Source organism: Phalaenopsis equestris, unplaced genomic scaffold (genome assembly GCF_001263595.1).
Source record: "Phalaenopsis equestris unplaced genomic scaffold, ASM126359v1 Scaffold000036, whole genome shotgun sequence".
In the NCBI taxonomy this organism is placed as follows: domain Eukaryota; kingdom Viridiplantae; phylum Streptophyta; class Magnoliopsida; order Asparagales; family Orchidaceae; genus Phalaenopsis; species Phalaenopsis equestris.
Window position 1 is genome coordinate 3547695 of NW_018164478.1, and position 18615 is coordinate 3566309.

At 34.7% G+C, this 18615-nt stretch overlaps 2 protein-coding genes across 2 annotated transcripts in view; both read left to right on the forward strand.

Annotated features, from left to right (window-relative positions):
- The window catches only part of LOC110018944, a 4201-nt gene extending 522 nt beyond the window's left edge, over nucleotides 1-3679 (forward strand). The window contains exon 2 of the mRNA XM_020716424.1: nucleotides 3047-3679. Coding sequence (XP_020572083.1) covers nucleotides 3047-3344 — 298 coding nt within the window. The 3' untranslated portion in view covers nucleotides 3345-3679. The remainder of the gene's footprint in view (nucleotides 1-3046) is intronic.
- A 13986-nt stretch (nucleotides 3680-17665) lies between these two features.
- Nucleotides 17666-18615, forward strand: part of LOC110018860 — a 2295-nt gene continuing 1345 nt past the window's right edge. The window contains 1 exon segment of the mRNA XM_020716324.1: nucleotides 17666-18615. This exon segment is cut by the window's right edge and continues 5 nt beyond it. Within this exon segment, the coding sequence (XP_020571983.1) occupies nucleotides 17977-18615 (639 nt within the window). The 5' untranslated portion in view covers nucleotides 17666-17976.

An 18615-nucleotide genomic window follows, 5' to 3' on the forward strand; every position in this document is an offset into this window, starting at 1 on the left:
GAAACCCCAGCCGCTCTTTTGGGATATACCGTCTTAGTGATGATGATGAGTTAACGTGTTTCTAATCGGATTTTTTTCAGTGGTGGTTGATCTGAAGACTTTCTTTTGCCGATTGATGTTCGACAATCAGAAGATTTTTTGAGGTAGTGAATTTGATTAGTTTTCTAGGACAATTTTTCTGAGCCGTTCAGGTTTTACACCTTCGTTTAATCTGCCAGACAAAAATCCTCCAGAGAATGAATTTTCACCACTGTCAACATCACTTGAGCCTTGCGGTCCCCCCACAACTGCCAAAACCTCAGCCGTGGATACCCAACAAACCAATCTCATCTACACCACCCAATCTAACCCTGATAATTCCCTATTATAACCCTATCACCATCTATATATACACACACTGTACACGCAACTGAGTGAACCTCAATAATACATTTACAGTGATGGTATACTGTAGTTTTATTAGCTCTGTAATTAGGCTGATCTGCTGCTCGTCATATCTTCTGTTCTCTCCCCTATTCTGTTTATGTTATCAGAACCATAGTGTACTGCTCTCCCATCAGCTTCCCATGGATTTAACCTCCTCGTCTCCAGCACTAATCAGCCAAAAAATCCAGACAATCTCTTACCAAAATGACTAAAATAAGCGTATCAGCCTCACTAAAATTCCTATAGTCAAATAGCAAAACTATCTCAATCTCTACCCTCTCCAATCAAAACTATTAGGTTTTGAAAGCTCAGATTCTCAAGCTTTTCACCGCCAACTGTTTTGAATTATTCCTGGATGGAACAACAGTCCGCTTACCCAAACTCCTCACCAATGACAATTCCCAGGAATCAATCCAGCTCACACACTTATATTTCATCGACAAAAAAATTGCTACAACCCTCCTCTCCACCATATTTAATCTCATTTTACCATAAGCATCACACCTACTAAACACCTCAACCATTATGACTACAGTGGAAAGAAGACTCAGTCATCAATAGATCTAGGATAATTCAGCTCATTAATGAGCTTCACCACATTTCAATGGGAACCAATAACATGTCCCAATATCTCTCCATGGTAAAAAACTCTGGTAGGCAATATAACAGTAGCAGGATCACGCATGGACCATGAAGTCATCATGCTCTGATGCAGAATCTGATTGAAGAGCAGGAAACCCGGCAGAAGCACAACAGGGAAGAAGAAGGAAAAAAGAAATTTCAATAATTCAAAACGAGAATAACAAATTTTCTGCTCTACACTCCTGTCTCCACTCTCCTATAGAGGAAAGCGTTCGTGGCTGTAACTTACTTAGGGGGGGCACACCCTTAACAAGTAATTAGGAAATTAACTAACGCAGTAAGCAATTAAGGAAAACAGGAAACTAGAATTAATAAAACTAACATCTTGGCCATCCACATTCAAGAAATTCTGCCTCTATATCCAAAGACAGCCCAATTTTTCACATTCTCTCTATTTTTCCTTTTTGATTTGCTTATCATGCCAACAAAAGTCACAAACTTCGTATCCAACTCCTATCAGCATTTAGAATTAATTCACTCAGATGTATGGGGAAATTTCCCCTTCCATTCTCTCTATGGCTAACTATACTATGTCTCTTCTATGCATTATTTAGCTATTGTTGGATTTATCTGATGTACACGAAATCAGGAGCAGTTCAACATTTTATTAGCCTACACGATGTGATACTTATTCAATTCCACGTGTTAATAAAATTTATCATGTCTGTTGAAGGAGGCCAATACACCTTACATCAGCTTCAAAATTACCTTCTCTCAAATAAAATTATACATCAACTCAGTTGCTTCCACACCTCACATTAGTTTTGAAATTACCTTCTCTCAAATGGAATTATACATCGACTCGTAGCTCAGAGTTTCATACAACATCATGACTAGGACAAATTTTCCATTATTCGCATCCTTCTCAACATGGCAATCACACATAGATGACCAGTACCTCAACTTGATTCTTCCAATACCTTTCTCCATGGCAAACTAGACGACATTCTGTTAATGTCTCAGCCATCAGGATTCACATATTCCCAATACCCTAAATCCTCCGCTAATTGAAGTGCTTGTGACTGGGATTTTTTTGGGGCATTTTTTGCTTTTTACTGCTATCTTATACGCTAATTTTTTACTTCATACGAATCAAATTCCCAGAAAAAATTACAAGGTTACTGGTTTCTATCCTCGAATTTCCTCAGCTCTTGCTTTCCCTCCCTGCTTCGTCTAAACTTTCAAGGCCACAAAAATTCGTAGATATTATCCGCTAATGAAGGGCATTTGTGGAAAGAACACCAAATACTCAGTATTTATTAAAAATTTTAAAATATAAGAGTAGTTATAAATACACTTTTTCACACCATTTATAAAAATACAAGACTGCAACACTAAAGAATTATTTTAATTGACCGACTACGCAAGAAAAAATATTTAATTTTATAATTTCTCTATATAAATTATAAATTTCAGGTGGGCGCTGAGCATAATCTTGTTCCGACCCTACCTGTGTTAATAAAAAAAAATATTTTTTTGTTTGTAGTTGTCTCTATAAATTATTTGGCAAGTTATTTAATTATAACTGTATTTAGTAGATTAATTAGACTTACTAATTTGGGAACTCGCAGTACTAAGTATTTTAAAATAGCTTTAAAATATTATTACTATACAATGAATAGGTAATTAATAATTGATTGATGGCTATTTTGTTGACAATTGACTATTTAATCATTAAGAGCGGTCGAGCGGATGTGAGATAGTTAAATGGAAATATAATGTATAATTAGTATTTTAACCAGTTATCCAATTAATTTGTTGTATGCTTGAATATGTTTAGAAAATAACGTTCATTTGAAATCGATAAATATTTTTAAATATATAAAGTATAATTCTAATTATTACATAGAATTAATAAAAAATACTTAAAATTTTGAAATCTATTTTTCATTCACTTGTCAATTTAAAAAATCTTTTTCTTTCCTTCTATTTCTTTTTATATTACCTTACATATTATATGAAAAATAAGTTCGAACAGGAGGGCATCGCACTCCGGTTCCAACTATGATAAAGACATCGAGGAGCAAGTGAACCCGGTCAAGGTGCCTGACTATGTGATTCGAACCCAATCGGAGAAGTTCTGGGGTTCCAACTATGATAAGGAGATCGAGGAGCAAGTGAACCCGGTCGAGGTGCCTGACTATGTGATCGGAACCCAATCTGAGAAGTACTGGGGCCCCAATCCCGCAACCGGCGTCTTTGGCCCCGACGATCCGAAAGCCGGTGTCGTCGCCAAAGGCGGCGGCCGGGGCCGGCTGCGGCCGTGGCCGCTCTGAGCCGCCGGAATCTGGTAATCGCGGTCCGTCGGCGCTGGACGAGACCGTCTGGTTTCGACAATTCGACGTTGATGACGTCGATCCGGAGGACCAAAAGTGAGCCCGGTTCAGATGCCACGTGGCGTCCACTGGTAAGTGGATCAGTTCTCGTAAACTTTTTGATGAATATAAATAATGAATGAATATGTAGTGCGTGAAGTGTGCGTCGTATATGCTGTATCTGTATCGCGGCGTAATTGCAGGAGCCACTGCGATGCTTCTATCGCATCCTTTTCGTTTCACTTGCTGCATAAAACCTTGTATTTTGTTTTGCTATAGTGTGTTCTCTTTTTTTTTTTGTTTCACTTGCTGCATTGGCTGTATTGAAGCGTTGTGCCAACCAAAGAATTTATTCTTCTGACAAATTTTTGAAGTCGGCCCACCATAACTATTCTAGTTTTTGGATTCATGATCTTATAAAAGACAATTAGATCCAGCCGATTATATCACTTTTTTTTTCCTATTTAAATTCATGTGAAATTTTCTGACCAAATGTATAATCTCAAATTCGATGATGCTTGGGGAACTGAGTTGAAGTTCATACAAAGGTCATTGAGTACGACCGACGCCCAACACAAGTCAACCCGTAAACTATTTTTTTCAGCCAAGCAATTAAATTCACCCAAAAAAGCCGCTAGTCATTTGCGGGCTCTCGTGGCCCAATTTATATAATAAAATATTTTTGATATATGGGGAAAGGAGAGCCAAAAGTCCCACTTACATGAAAAATTCTCTATATTTATAGTAGAGGGAGTGCAATAAATGAAAATTACACCACTCACCTGATTTTAATGATGGTTGTACATGTTATTTTGGATATTTTACATAATTTGGCTCATGGCTTAGCTAACTTCAGGCTCGTCCAGGCTATCAGTCGGTCATCCAAGTTGGATCAGTTGTCCAGTTTGGTTCGATCTTCCATACTATCGGTCGGCCATTCAAATATGACTTTATCATCCAGGCTGGATAAGTTATCCAGGCCGTCGATCAGATGTCCATGCTGGGTCGATCGTTCAGGCTGTTGGTCCGTCATCCAGGTGGGGTCGGTCGGTCGTCATGGCTAGGTCGCCCCTTCAGAGTTTCAGTCTGACACTTTTTTTGTTATATATATTTTAGTTCACCCGTTTCACTTATCTTTTGAAGAAGAAGCTATTATAAGAATTAGAGAATTTTAATGTAAACAAAATTGTATCGCATCCACTCTTAATTGATAATTGAATATGAACTTTTTTCATTTTTTATTACTCTAAAATGCTCTCTTAAGGTCTTCAGGTCGATGAGATCGGCTCCGTCGACCAGGCTTTACAAGCCTCTAGCTCGATCGCTGTTTTTTATTCTAAATGATTTGGCATGGTTGCCGGCGTTATATAATTTAGAGGAAATATCTTTTTTTTTTTTTTTGACATTTGTGAGTAAATGTACTTGAAATTCTATGGAAGTTTTTCAAAAATATAGTGGAGTTATCATGCGGTTTCACTTCTTATTTTACCTTTACTACACTTTCTTTGTCGTTTATTGCTTGTGGCATGCTTGTGGCGATTGATAGCTTATCTATTAGGAGAGTATTTTTATTGGATTTGTTGTGTACACCGTCAGACTCCAGTCATATACTATATATATCTCTTTTGTTCAGTTAAGTAGGCTATTCAGTTGGCACTCTTCTTTCACCAGGTGCAAATCTTATCGATATCTTCTAAGCAACGAGACTCATCGTCAGGATGATTTACACGCCACTCAATGTAAAACTTGTCATTGATAAGTGGGGAACCATCTTCAAAGCTAAACTTATGTCGAGCTAGGTGATATGATTTTTGGTATTTATTCAGTTTTTATGCGTCTAGCTAGTCGGAGATTAGTTGTCCCTGCCAGTCAAGCTTGAAGCTTGATTTTGACCGAGTGTCTGGTGCTGCTGTTAGTCTTACTGCTAGGGTTCAAATTCTTGTAGTATTAGTCTGATTTTGACAATTACTTGCATGAACTCCACGAGTCCCTAAGCATTTGTCAGACCTCTAGGCAGGCGCTTAATTAGTAATGTTTTATCTATCATTTTTATGAATGGAGCACATAAAAGCTGAATCTAAAACACATTTTTATTGATGTGGGTTCGTCTTGGACTACTAATCACCTGAACTTCTTATCATATGGGCTTCTGATCATCCCAAATTTTTGTCGTCTGAACTTATGGTTATCCAAAGTTCTGGTTGTCTGTACTCCTTGTTGTCCAAATTTTTGGTCTTCAAAACTTATGGTCGTCCAGATTTTTGGTCATCCAGACTTATGGTAGTATGGACTTTTGGGGGCCCAAATTTTGGTCATCCAGGCTTCTCTGGTCGTTTGGACTTCTGGTTGTCCAGATTTATGATCATCTGGACTTCTTGTCGTTTGAACTTCTTGTCATCCAAACTTTTGGTCGTCCACATTTTCGGTCATCTCGACTGATGGAAGTCCATACTTCCTGTCGTCTCGACCTGTAATCGTACAGTCTTCTGATTGTCTAGATTTTTGGGCGTCTAGACTTTTGGTCATCTAGACTTCTGGCGTATTGGCATACGGTCGTCCGGACTTCTGGTCATTTTGACTGCATCGATTGAGACTTAGCCTGACCAAACTTAATCCTTGATTATTCTTCTTATGTTGCCCCTCTTCTTGTTGTTGGCATAATTCATGCTCACTGCACCTTTTAGAATTTGAATTCATATTTGTCCTTGGATCACATCTAAAGGGATTAGAGAGTTAGAAAGAAAGAAAAGAGAGAGAGATTGAGCGAGATGTGTGCCACAGCTTGGCCATATGAGACAAACTAAAGTATTTTCAGGCTCTTGTGACCTTTTCTATATAATCAAATAATTTTTATATACGGGGAAGGGAGAGACTGAAAAGTCCCTCTTACATGTAAGAACCTTAATATTTACTGTAGAGGTAGGGCAATAAAGTAAAATTACATCTCTAACATTGTTTTAATGAGGGTGGTTGTACATATTATTTTCAATATTTTACATAAGTGAGCTCGTGGCTCGGCCAGTTTCAGACTTCAGGTTGTCGATCAGTCGCCCACGTTGTGTCAGTCGTCCAAGCTGTCATTCAGTTGTCCAGGCTGGGTCGTTCCCATCAAAGTTTCAATCTAACACATTTTATTTTACATAAGTGAGCTCATGGCTCGGCCAGTTTCAGACTTCAGGCTCGTCCATGTCGAGTCGGTTCTCTAGGTTGTCAATCGATCGTGCAGGTTGTCGATCAGTCGCCCACGTTGTGTCAGTCGTCCAAGCTGTCATTCAGTTGTCCAGGCTGGGTCGTTCCCATCAAAGTTTCAATCTAACACATTTTTGTTATACAAATTGACATAAAAATTAATTGAAACTATGAAAAATCAAATATCATATTATCAAAACTATTCAATTTTTTATTTTGTTACTTAAAAATTGCTATTATTCATTAGGAAGATAACGCATGATGTGGTTCATCTACATTTCATTAATATCAGCACTGCTAATTTTCAAATTTTCAGTGGCAAATTTACAGACGTGCCACTAGGCCCGCCCGAAATCCATCCATCTTTTTTTGGGAAATTTACAGACGTGCCACTCCATTTTTATATATTTACACATATATTATCCAAACATTCATATTTACATATACAACATTTTAGTGTTATAAATATATAGATGTGATTCACTATTAAAAGTATGTAACATAAATATTTTTTTAAGGAGCCCTCAAAACATTAATATTTATAAATCTAGCCTCAAGGTAATTATTTGAACTATCGAAGTGATGTATTTATGTTTGTCACGATCAAATCATTGTGAATTTGTTAAATATAAAAAATTGGAGTTGGGATTTTATCATTCTTAAATTTTTAAAATTTGAGTGAGAATTTGAAAAATTGATGAAGGATGGTCCTTGAATTTTAAATAGTCAACTCCCACGTTACACGAATATGAACATGGGGATACATATACGTACAACACGGATATAAGATACTTCTATTCTTAAAAACATATGACACGAACATTAGTTGATATCTAAGTGTTGATCGTGCATTTTATTTATTTTTCAAATTTTAATTTTGTATTGTGATTATTTTCGAAGACTTAAAATATATTTTCGGAGGATATTAAATCAAATAAAAATATCTATTCAGTTAAACACAAATCTTGATGTAATTTTTTTTAAAAAAAAGGAAATTTACAAACAAGCCGATAAATAATAACTTTGATGTAATTTAAAGATTTGGGTGCTATGAATATAAATATGAAAGTTTAGGCGGAGATATGTAAATAATTATCAGATAATATATATCACATTTAATTTAATTAGAGATATTTGCACTATAAATTCAAATAAATAGATCATATACTAAATAGCTTATAAATTTTATTTTACTATATTGATCATATAAAGTCAAATCTGATGCGTGCCAGCAAATTCGCGGTGGTAGAGTAATGAATTATCGTCTTAGTGCATGCCAGAAAATTCGTAGTGGACACAGATAACAGAATTATCGTCTTAGTGTTGCACGAGAATTCAGCACACACAGATAACAGAAGAGAAGTAAGCAGGAGGAGACACCTCGACTTTTTACATGGAAAACCCTTGAAAGAGGGAAAAACCACGGGCTCATCATTCATAGTGGATTATTTCAACTGGGCTAGACCCCATGGTTTTTCCCTCTTTCAAATGTTTTTCAAGTAAAAAGTCGAGGTGTATCCTCCTGCTTATTTCTCTTCTGTTATCTGTGTGTGTTGAATTCTCGTGCAACGCTAATACAATAATCCATTACTCTCCCGCCGCGAAATTTCTGGCATGCATCAAAATGAAATCATAGATCATTTTATGATAAGTGAATTATAAATTTTATTTTGCTAAATAACTTATCATTACTTATAGATTTTAAAATTAGAATATTGCCAAAAATATATCTCACAAAAACACATAAAAGACAAAAAAAAAAGGAGTTCTATGCCAATTGTGTCAGAAAAAAGAATCAATACTTCAATATATTCTCCAATAGAGCAAATGCTTCGCATACTAACAATTCCAAATGTTATCAAATGAGAAGAAAAAATGAGCTAAAATTTTCAAAGCTCCATGTGTTAGAACCTTTATACCTACTAAGTTAGACTTGTTAGGAGAATTGACTAAGAAGTTATGGGAGCTCTTTCAATTCAACAAAAATAATATTACTCATTTTAAGAGATTATATATATATATATATATATATATAGCAACATTGTAGAAATAAGCTTGTTTTGTTTACTGAGGAGCAAAAGAGGCGCCAATAAAATGGTTAGAATCTGTTGATGGGCATGAAAGAAAAATTAGTGAATCTATGATAATTTGGCTAGGAGTTGTGCATAAAGATTTTCATATATTTAACAACCAAAGTAATGCTATATATATATATATAAAAGATTTTTTTTTTTCATTCTTTTGATATTTTATCCATCACATGTAAGCGGGACATCTGACTAGTGAAAATAACCAACTTTCATGAGGAAGGACGCCTGAAAATGCATAATATTCATTCCTTGCATGCCACCAGATTCAAAACATATCCATACAAAAGGACAAAAGATGTGTTGAAGATCATACAATGAATCTTTTGAATGTGTCCAAATTTGCAAGATGCTCATACAAATATACCAATGTTTTGAAATCCATAAAAAATATCTTGAAAATAAAATATTGCAACTAGCAAATGAATAAGTACATCAAGATGCATGCATTGTTAAGCTATATCAACCACTTGTGCTCCGACCCTTATGTTGAATGTACAATTATTTGGTCTAAAAATGTTATGAGGGTTAAAAAGACGTTAAGTTAAATTATATTGTGTCTCAAAAAACATGTATTTTTTTTAAATTCAATCCAAATAAATATGTTTAAAAGGCCGACATGCGCCCCAATGAGATTTCTAAGTTCATTTACTTAAGCATATGAGAATGTTGCATGGAGACATTATAAACTTAAACTAAATGAATATGCAAAGATTTTTAAAACTTGTAAATCTTTTTCATAAATTAAATTTGAAGTTATTAGAAAACACATACTCTTGAGCAGGTCACTTTGCCTGTAGAGTAAAATCATAAGTTTTACTTTGGTTAGTCTGACTTTCGTCTTGAGGAGGAACAAAGTCGACAAGATTAGGCCCCCACTTCATCAATTTAATCCTCATATGACTAGTCCAATCATCTTCTTTTAATGAACTAGGGATGACAAATTGTTGCTCTAATAATTTTCAATCAATGAATTATAGCTAAAATTATAATCATTAATGTAGTAAATGACACATACCGATGGTAATTGTGTTGAAAGTAAACTCAACTCAATGGGTTCACTTTTAAAATCAAGCTCTCTAGGTTACATGTTTAGCAGCTTAAATCTCTACTGATTGACGCATTGATGATGAATCTCCCCGAGAGGACTATTTTTGAAACTAAGCTCAAAACAATATTTAAAAACTTAATTAATATAAAATTATAAACTTGGTCTTTTATAACTAAGATAGAATTCAGAAGTTTCAAAGATGATGATCATGTTTAAAATAATTATTAGTTAGAGATGTCTCTTTTCTCAAATCATATTTTCAAATCACAAAATTAGGAAAAAAAATATTCAAACAAATATGGAAGTAAAGTTTAAAATAAACCCCTAACAAAGTTTGTAAGAGTGAAAAGTTTATTGTTAATTTACTGCTCTTATGGGAAAAAAAAATATTCAAACAAATATGTAAGTAAAGTTTAAAATAAGCCCCTAACAAAGTTTGTGAGAGTGAAAAGTTTATTGTTAATTTACTGCTCTTATAGAGCCACTGTCATATCAAATATATTAATATATTCATATTCAAATCAAATTGTGCTAGTAAGAATATGAACCGAGTTTATTATTTATGTGTTTTGACTCGGTTCATATTCAAATCAAATTGTGGTAGTAGAGCTCTACAAATAAAATAATTATGACCAGAGTCTTGTGATTAGTTAGTTTGATTAGACGTTCTCCACTATATTATAGTCACAACTACAATCCATATATTCTTCAACAATTTTTTACTATTTTAAATTATGAATGATAGGATATACATGACATGACATAAAACTCTATGTAAGCAAATGTCAACTTCAACTTGTCCCCATAGATAGATATCACCCCATGTCATCAAGATCCCCTTGAATAAAGCAGCCTATAAGTGCCCACAAAGAACATTCTATCAGATCGACTATTATGTCCTCCAACTAAATAGATCAAGAACCATGATAACCCAAAATGATGGAACAATTTGATCTTAATTGGGTTTTTTATCATTCCCTTCATTATTATCATAAGCTCACTATAATAAATCTCATAACCAAAATCCAAATTTGTTGCTATTATATATTGAGTGATTACTGCTATAATGGCTAACCTGAATAAAAAAATGTTGTCATGTTATCACAAAGGGTAATTAACGATAGGGGCTTGCGCCTCTGAGAAATCTCAAAGCTCAGATCTTAATGTCCTTGCAAAATCAAGACAAAAAATTTAGGAACTGTCATATTTGCTATCTCATATGCCTTTCCAAAGTTTCACCAGCAACCTCATGTAAAACTATCTCGTCATCGTTCATTCTTAGAGAGAGGCCAGGGCTCAAATTTTTTGAGCCCACACAAATTAATATGGTTAGTTGAATATAATTAAGAAATAAGGGTAGGGCTGCTATAATGGGGCAACCATACTTGAGGTGTTAGAGTTCAAATGATAAAAAATGAACAATTTTAGTCATCCAATTATAATTTTATGATGGAGGTTTGGCAGATACTTAGGTGGCAAAATGATGACAACGGTTTAATGATAATATTCAGAAAATGGTGGCTCAACATTGATGCTCGAATGGAAGTGGTTTAATGGTTTTGTAAGATTAAAAATATTGAAAAGATCAACATCTTGTCCTGGTGGATGAGGAATGCCAACTTTACGAAGAGGGAGCCTATACAGATGCTTTTAAGGCAAAAAACTTCAATTAATAACTTAACTTGTTTTGGGTAAACTTTCTCACTTAATGCTTATATTTTTTTTAGCCTTCCCATAAGAGTAGAAGAGTCTTGTTAATATGCCTTCGCAAATCGAGTTATATACATCAAAGTGGAAAGGAGCAAAGGCCTATTCAAAGATTGCTCCCTAAAAGGTGTTTGTTGTAACAAGGAGCTATGCTATGTGTTATGAATATTATGCTTCTTGATCATCAAATAAGTGTCGGTGGAGTTTGTGAAGGTGGAATAGTTTCTTACAAAAGAAGTTAAATTATTACATGCTAAATAAAAAATTAAGTCTTAGCTTAATAAAAATATCCAAAATGCCGATAGGTGTGATAAATAGTCTATTATATAATTAAAGTTACGAAGCATTTCAATTATTTTCAATTAATGAAGATAGTATTACATAATTGTGGATGCTTAGTTATCCTTTTATAATAAGGGTAGTCACACAATAGTGGCATTGGAGATACAATAATAGATTGGGGATAATAATTGGGCTGCAATGGTTGTATCATAGTAGGTAGATTATAACAGCCGGTCGGAATGACCTGTTATTATTGTTGGTTATCGCTAGCTTCCATCTCTTTTAAATTGTTTAAAACTTTACTTTCTTCTCTTTATTTCTTCCATGTGAAAAATAAGAGGTTTTTTTTTTAAAAAATTTTTTAAGAGTGACATTTTTTTAAATCATTTCAAAATCTCAAAATATTTCATTGATTTGATCATAAAATATTCTTTTAGCATTTAAGCATCTTTGATTATTCATTAGATCATTGATTATTCTCTTAGCAATGATTGTATGATAATTGATAGGCTATAACCTTCGTTTATGGTAGTTGACTGTGATTTTTAGTGGTCACCAGCTTCCATCTATTTTAAAGAGTTGTCTTAGGATCTGTTTGGGGCAGCTACAACTAATTAATAAACAATTGCACAAAAATTGTGGCAAGAAGTTATTATTTGTTTATTTTTTGTAGTTCCAAAATTATTGAGATATTTCTGGATAAATGATCATTCTGTCGATATATTGTAATGTTGTTTACAACATAACTGTTCATACTATTACATTCCATACATGAAAACAACTATCAAGTGCTAAACATTACAAAATAAAAATAGACACATCATTAAACAATAAATAATATGACTACAAAAATAAAAAAAAAATTAAAATAATAATTAATAATATTATAATATTATTTTTAAAATGCAGATGGTGTATGTCACGAGATAAGCTGTTCTCCAGGGAAATCCTCCACACCCGATCACTTCGTTGGTGAAATCTTCCAACCAATCTGCCCACCTAAAGTAATCTCGATTTTCTGTGATTTTTTTAGGTACCTATAAAATCGTCTCCCGTAGATATGTGGCTGCCGTGAAGTAAGCAAAGAACATTATACTTTACAGTAGTAGTGCAATGCTCTGGAGGTAATGGAAATCCTTGAGTTTATCTTTCTTGAAGGCTTAAAAACACACACCCTTAGATATAACACTAGAAAAAATTAATAATATAAGTAATCAATTAAATTTTATGCAACTGTGAGATCTGATAGAATACAATATATAAATTAATGAATCTATCACCAACTCCACACACTAATACATCCACCAACACAAACACAACCACACACCAATCACCACCTTCACACACCAATCAAACCACCACCACCAACTCCACATCCAAACAACCAATCACCACCTTCACACACCAACCAAACCACCCTACACCTTCAATTCCACATCCACCAACACAAACACCTCTACACACCAACACCTCCACACACCAACACATCCACAACACAACCAACACAAACACATCCACACACCAACACCTCCACACATAGCACCACCACCACCACCTTGATCCCGACTTTTATATGTCAATGCGATGTATATGATTATATTCTTAATTTTTTTTTACTTATAATTCTTACTTTGCAACGACGCCAAAAATTTGATCACCAGCAGCAGCTAGGTAGAAACTTGACTTCGAAACAAATAATAATATAATTATTATACTTAAATATGAGATACCACATAAGTGTATATATCGTTATCAAATAATATAAAGTTTTTTTATTAAACCCTGAATATCAAACCCACATGGACAATTAACAATATGCAACTAAAATCAGAAAAAATTAGATACCAAATTTTACTTAGCACATTATTCTTATTCAAATTATAGATGTTATAATAGGAATGAAAATTTGATTTTTTTTTTATAATTGAAAGTAAAATAAACAACTAAATTTAATTAGATATTTATAAGATGAAGACAATATAAATAAAATATCTTCTTTCTTATCATGAATCAGTAAAAAGTATAGGAATTATGTTGTGCCAAATAGGAGCAATAATATTCTTTACCCATACTAGAGATGCTATAAAGAGCATTGGCTAATTTAAAGTTTGAATAGCTCTAAAGATCGACTCGGAAGGGAAGATACCAGCTCTCACTCTAGAGCTCACTCGATTCCCTCCTCTTGGGAGGTAACATCTCGTATCAGAACCTAAAATAATAAACCAAGTTGGGGGTTTCATCTCGTATCAAAACCTAAAACTATAAATCAAATTGGGGGCTTTAGTCAGTCACTCAAAAACCCTCTAATTCTACATCCTTTAAAATTTATTTTCTTATTTATTTGCACTCAATCATATGAATTACATTCTCATCCATATAATCTCATGTGATTCTTACCATTTGTTGACTGAGACAATGTTGATGATTCTTACCATTTGTTGACTGAGACAATACCATCTCGGATCTTACATATTGTCACAACATGTATTAACATGTTAATTGGCCAAATCAAGAAGTAAATGAAATACACTGTTTAAAATCATCACAACTTCTTCCAACATTAAAGACTAATTCTTCACATAACTTTCATCCAATACTTAATCACTTATCATTTTAAAGAAAAAGATAAGTAAAACAACTCAGAATTCATGGAGAAAACACAACCACACTTAAGTTTGAAAATAGAAATCACGCAAACAAACAAAAAGTCTAAATTAAAACCAAATGTAATCACACAGAAAAAAAACTTATCTCAAATCCTCTCCACCAAAGTCTTGAAGTTCCGTTGAATTTCTTCATTCACTTACAATATAAAACTACAACTTCAAATAAAAAGAAAAGTGGCGGCGGTGGCGTGTGGGCAACTGGAAGGGGGTTGGAGATGATGATGATGGATTTTATTGCCTCTCAATCCAAGTCTTCTTTTATAATTTTTCAAAATGTGTCTTGGTTTCTTTTTAAAATATGCCTTGATTCGATGTATTTCCCCCAGTGATCAATTAAATGTAATTTTATGTCCATTAACTATTTCCCACATTTTTACCATGGGTTGCTCCAAACACCTCTTTAAAAATTCGTCCAAATTCATTGAATCATCAAGTAACTACTTCTGGCGCTTAAGCGCAAGGTACTGGGCGCTTAGGCGCGACCTTCTCTGTTTCAATGGCGCGTAAACGCCAGTTCTGGGCGCTTAGGCGCCTCAGTTCATTTGCACACCTTCTTCATTTCTGCTCCAAATTTGATCATTTTCACTCATTTCATCATTTTTCATCTATTTGATTGTACCTGTAAGAAAAACACATAAATATTTTTCATTAAAGCTCAATATCTCAAAAAATATGTATAAAAATGTGTACATAAAGACTATATATTTTAGTTGTATCACACATCCACACACCTACACCACCAACACAAACATATCCACACACCAACAGCTCCACACACAACACCACTTCCACCACCTCTACAAACAAACAATGCAACATACCAACACGTCAACAACATCATTGTCATCTACTCCACACACAAGCATACGACTCGCATATGTTCCAAATAATAATTTCTATTTCCAAGTCGTTGCACGTGCAATCAACACCACCACATATATTCGACCCACAACGAGAGCACAATAGAGCAAACATAAAACCATAATTCAACATCATCCAAAAGCATCCCCTGTTTCCAAGTAATTGCATGCGCAATCAACAACACCACATATTTTCAACCAGCATCGCGAACATAAAAAAAGTAAACAGAAAACTGAAATCCAACATCAATTGAAAACGATCAACTAATTCCAAATCATTGCACGTGGAATTCCCAAAAATCCCAATTTCCAACATCAACCAAAAACAATCGAAGAATACGAGCACAGAGAACCCACAAAAGACTTGGGCACATAAGCATTTACAAAATAAAAAACCACAACATTTATGCTAAGGTAGAGAATATTGAAACAGAGGCAGAGCAAATGATTGAAAACCAGTGCATGAAGAGGAACCATCACAAAGAGGGCGGATCAAATGATCCAAACAAAGTTGAAGAGTAGAGAGAGGAGAACTACCATAGCAGTTAATCCGGAGAAATAAGAGGAAAGAAGCAGCACTATGTCTGCAATAATAGCGTGTGAGAGAGTGGAGTTAGGGTTTTGGGCAAGAATCGTGAGAGAGGCAGCTCCGTGAGGATCTCGAGAGAGAGGGACGTTAGGGCAAGACTCGCAGAGAGTAAGAGGAAGTCGGGAGGGTATCCCCGACAAAAGATAAAGAAGGAACGCGGGCCGTGAGGTTGAACTCACGGTCGAGTTCCCTCTAAATTAATCCCAAGAAACAGCCACGTTGCACTTTCCAAATGACAGACACAGTGTTTCGAAGCCGCATCACAACAAATAATCCACCCCAAACCGACACTTAGTTTTATTCTCTTTCTTCCTTTCATGTGAATAGTAAGAGCCTGTTTTAAAATTTTTAAGAGTAAAATTGTTGATAAATCGTGCCAAAATCTCAAACTATTCCATTAGATAGTCAATGTAGATTTAATTTGATCATAAATTATTCTTTTAATTTCTAAGTTATTGTTTTTCTCACGTCGAGTTGCTCACTATAAACATATCAAATTTGAAAATCGTTTGACCTTTGAATTAATAATTTGAAACGTTTGATATTGCTTTTAAGTGCTTGTTTTATGTTCATTAAGACTCAACAAGATCAAATCTCTTTTGGTGTCGTTGAATTTGAACATCAATTTGTTAAAATTGGAGCTTGATCAAATCTCTTTTGGTGTCATTGAATTTGAACATCAATTTGTTAAAATTGGAGCTTACATGACCTTGAACTTGCCTCTATAAGCTATTTTATCAAATAAAACTTTTGGTGATATCAATTTTAAAAAATTAAAGATAATTTGATAAAATTGCAATCATGTTATAGTCTATAATGAATGAAAGTGAGTTTTGTAATATAAATAATTAATGATAGTCGAGTCGATTGTGACATAAAATATAATTAAGAATGATTGGAATAAATATTAATGTAAAATAAAAATAATTATAAAAAAAAAGATATGATGTTAAAATAATAAATATGTAGAACAATTCATAGAAATAAAAAAAAAAATACATAAAATTTGTGTTTATAATTAAAAAAATACAAATAAAAAAAATTGTGATGACTGCGTTTAAAAATTTAAATAGCATTTAGAAGTGAAAAAAAATAAGAATTATTTCTATAAAATTGATGAAGATATGTAAGGATAGTTATCAAAGCTAAATATATTAAATAGCATTTAGAAGTGAATAAAAATATGAATTATTTCAATAAAATTGTTGAAGATATGTAAGGAGAGTTATCAAAGCTAAACATATTAAACACTTCACCAATATTTATAATTAATTAATGGTCCTCAACGTGAAAAAATATTATATAAGGACTCCGTATGTAGAGCTACGTGCAGAGTCCAATGAAATCACGTTATACGTATAAAAAAAAAATTGATCCGATAACACAGGAGAATATTCCCCCTGTATTATTAAGGTATTATTATATGTTATTCAAGTGTTATTATAACACCAAAAAAATTTTCAGAATACAATAACACATTAATAGCTGAGAGTTATTGTGTTCAGTGATTTTATTGGACTTCGCACGTAGTATTAAGACCTCATGGAATATTTTTTCCCCCAAGGCACATTATTTTTTTTTCTTATTTTATTTAATTAATTATCAAAATGGACGGGGCCGGAAGGCTCCATAACCGAGTTTTTAAATTTGACTAATTTTCGGGATGCGTTAAAAGTTGAGAGAAAGGACGCCGAATTTGCCCGCCGCCCACCTCAACCACACTATGTCCTATCACAGCCGTTTGATGATCACCGGACGGTTGATCGGGTCGTCGAACCCGACGTCGGAAGACGAATTCACACGTCTCTTACGCAATTCAATTTCCACGTTAGTCATTGAAATAACCAAATTTTAGATTTTTAGCCCCTTCTCGCAATCTATTTATCTTCCTCACCGCAGCAAATCATGCATCTGCCGCCGAGATCGGAACGCATGGTTCGCCGTCTCGCCGTTATCATCAGGGATGTCCAGGTATGAGGACTACGTAACCCTAACCCTATCCCTAGCTGTACATGCTAGTTGATTGATGGCGTTCGGGCTGTATGTGGTGAAAGTTCGGTTTTTTAGCATGAGGCCTTCTAGGGTTTTCAAACAAGTTGTAATCGTTGACATGGGGGAAAAGTTGGGTTTTTGCTGATCTTAGGGAGTTCGGGAAGCAGGGCATGGCCGATGAGGGAAGTGGAAATAGAACTGGTGATATGGATCTGAATTTGTACTTAGGTCTTCCCCGTTCTCCTCGTCCCCGCAGTCTTGACCTAGGTTCCGATCTCGCTCTCAGCTCGTTGCCGATTTCGGTTTCGTCTAATTCAGAAGAAAGTCGCGCTGTTGAAGCTGTGTCTGGTGCCGCCATGGAGACGTCTGCTTCTAATGTTCCTTACTCCCCTTCCCATGCTGCGATTGGAGAGGATGTGTTACTGGCTGGATTTAGGGCACCAGCTGATGTGAATCCGATGCATGAGTATACACCTTGCTTCCCTTCTTATGAACCCTATGTGACGGAAGGACAGAGCGCTCCTTATTCTCCTTCTAATACCCAGGTTTTACCGATTGAGCAGGAGCTTGGTGAAACGGAGGAGAGGGATGGGGTTTCCCCTCCCGTTTTTGATGAGGGATCTCCGATCAATCTTGTTGATGTTGCGTATGCAGAGGGTAGTGGTTCTCATCCTCCTTACTCCCCGCCCTATCTTGCAGGATCTGTAAACCTTCATGATGATGAAAGATTTGTTCCTTTTTCTTCTATTCCGCTTCAGATTGGAGGCGGCTTCACCCCCAGAGGTGATGGTTCATCTTCACAGCAGGAA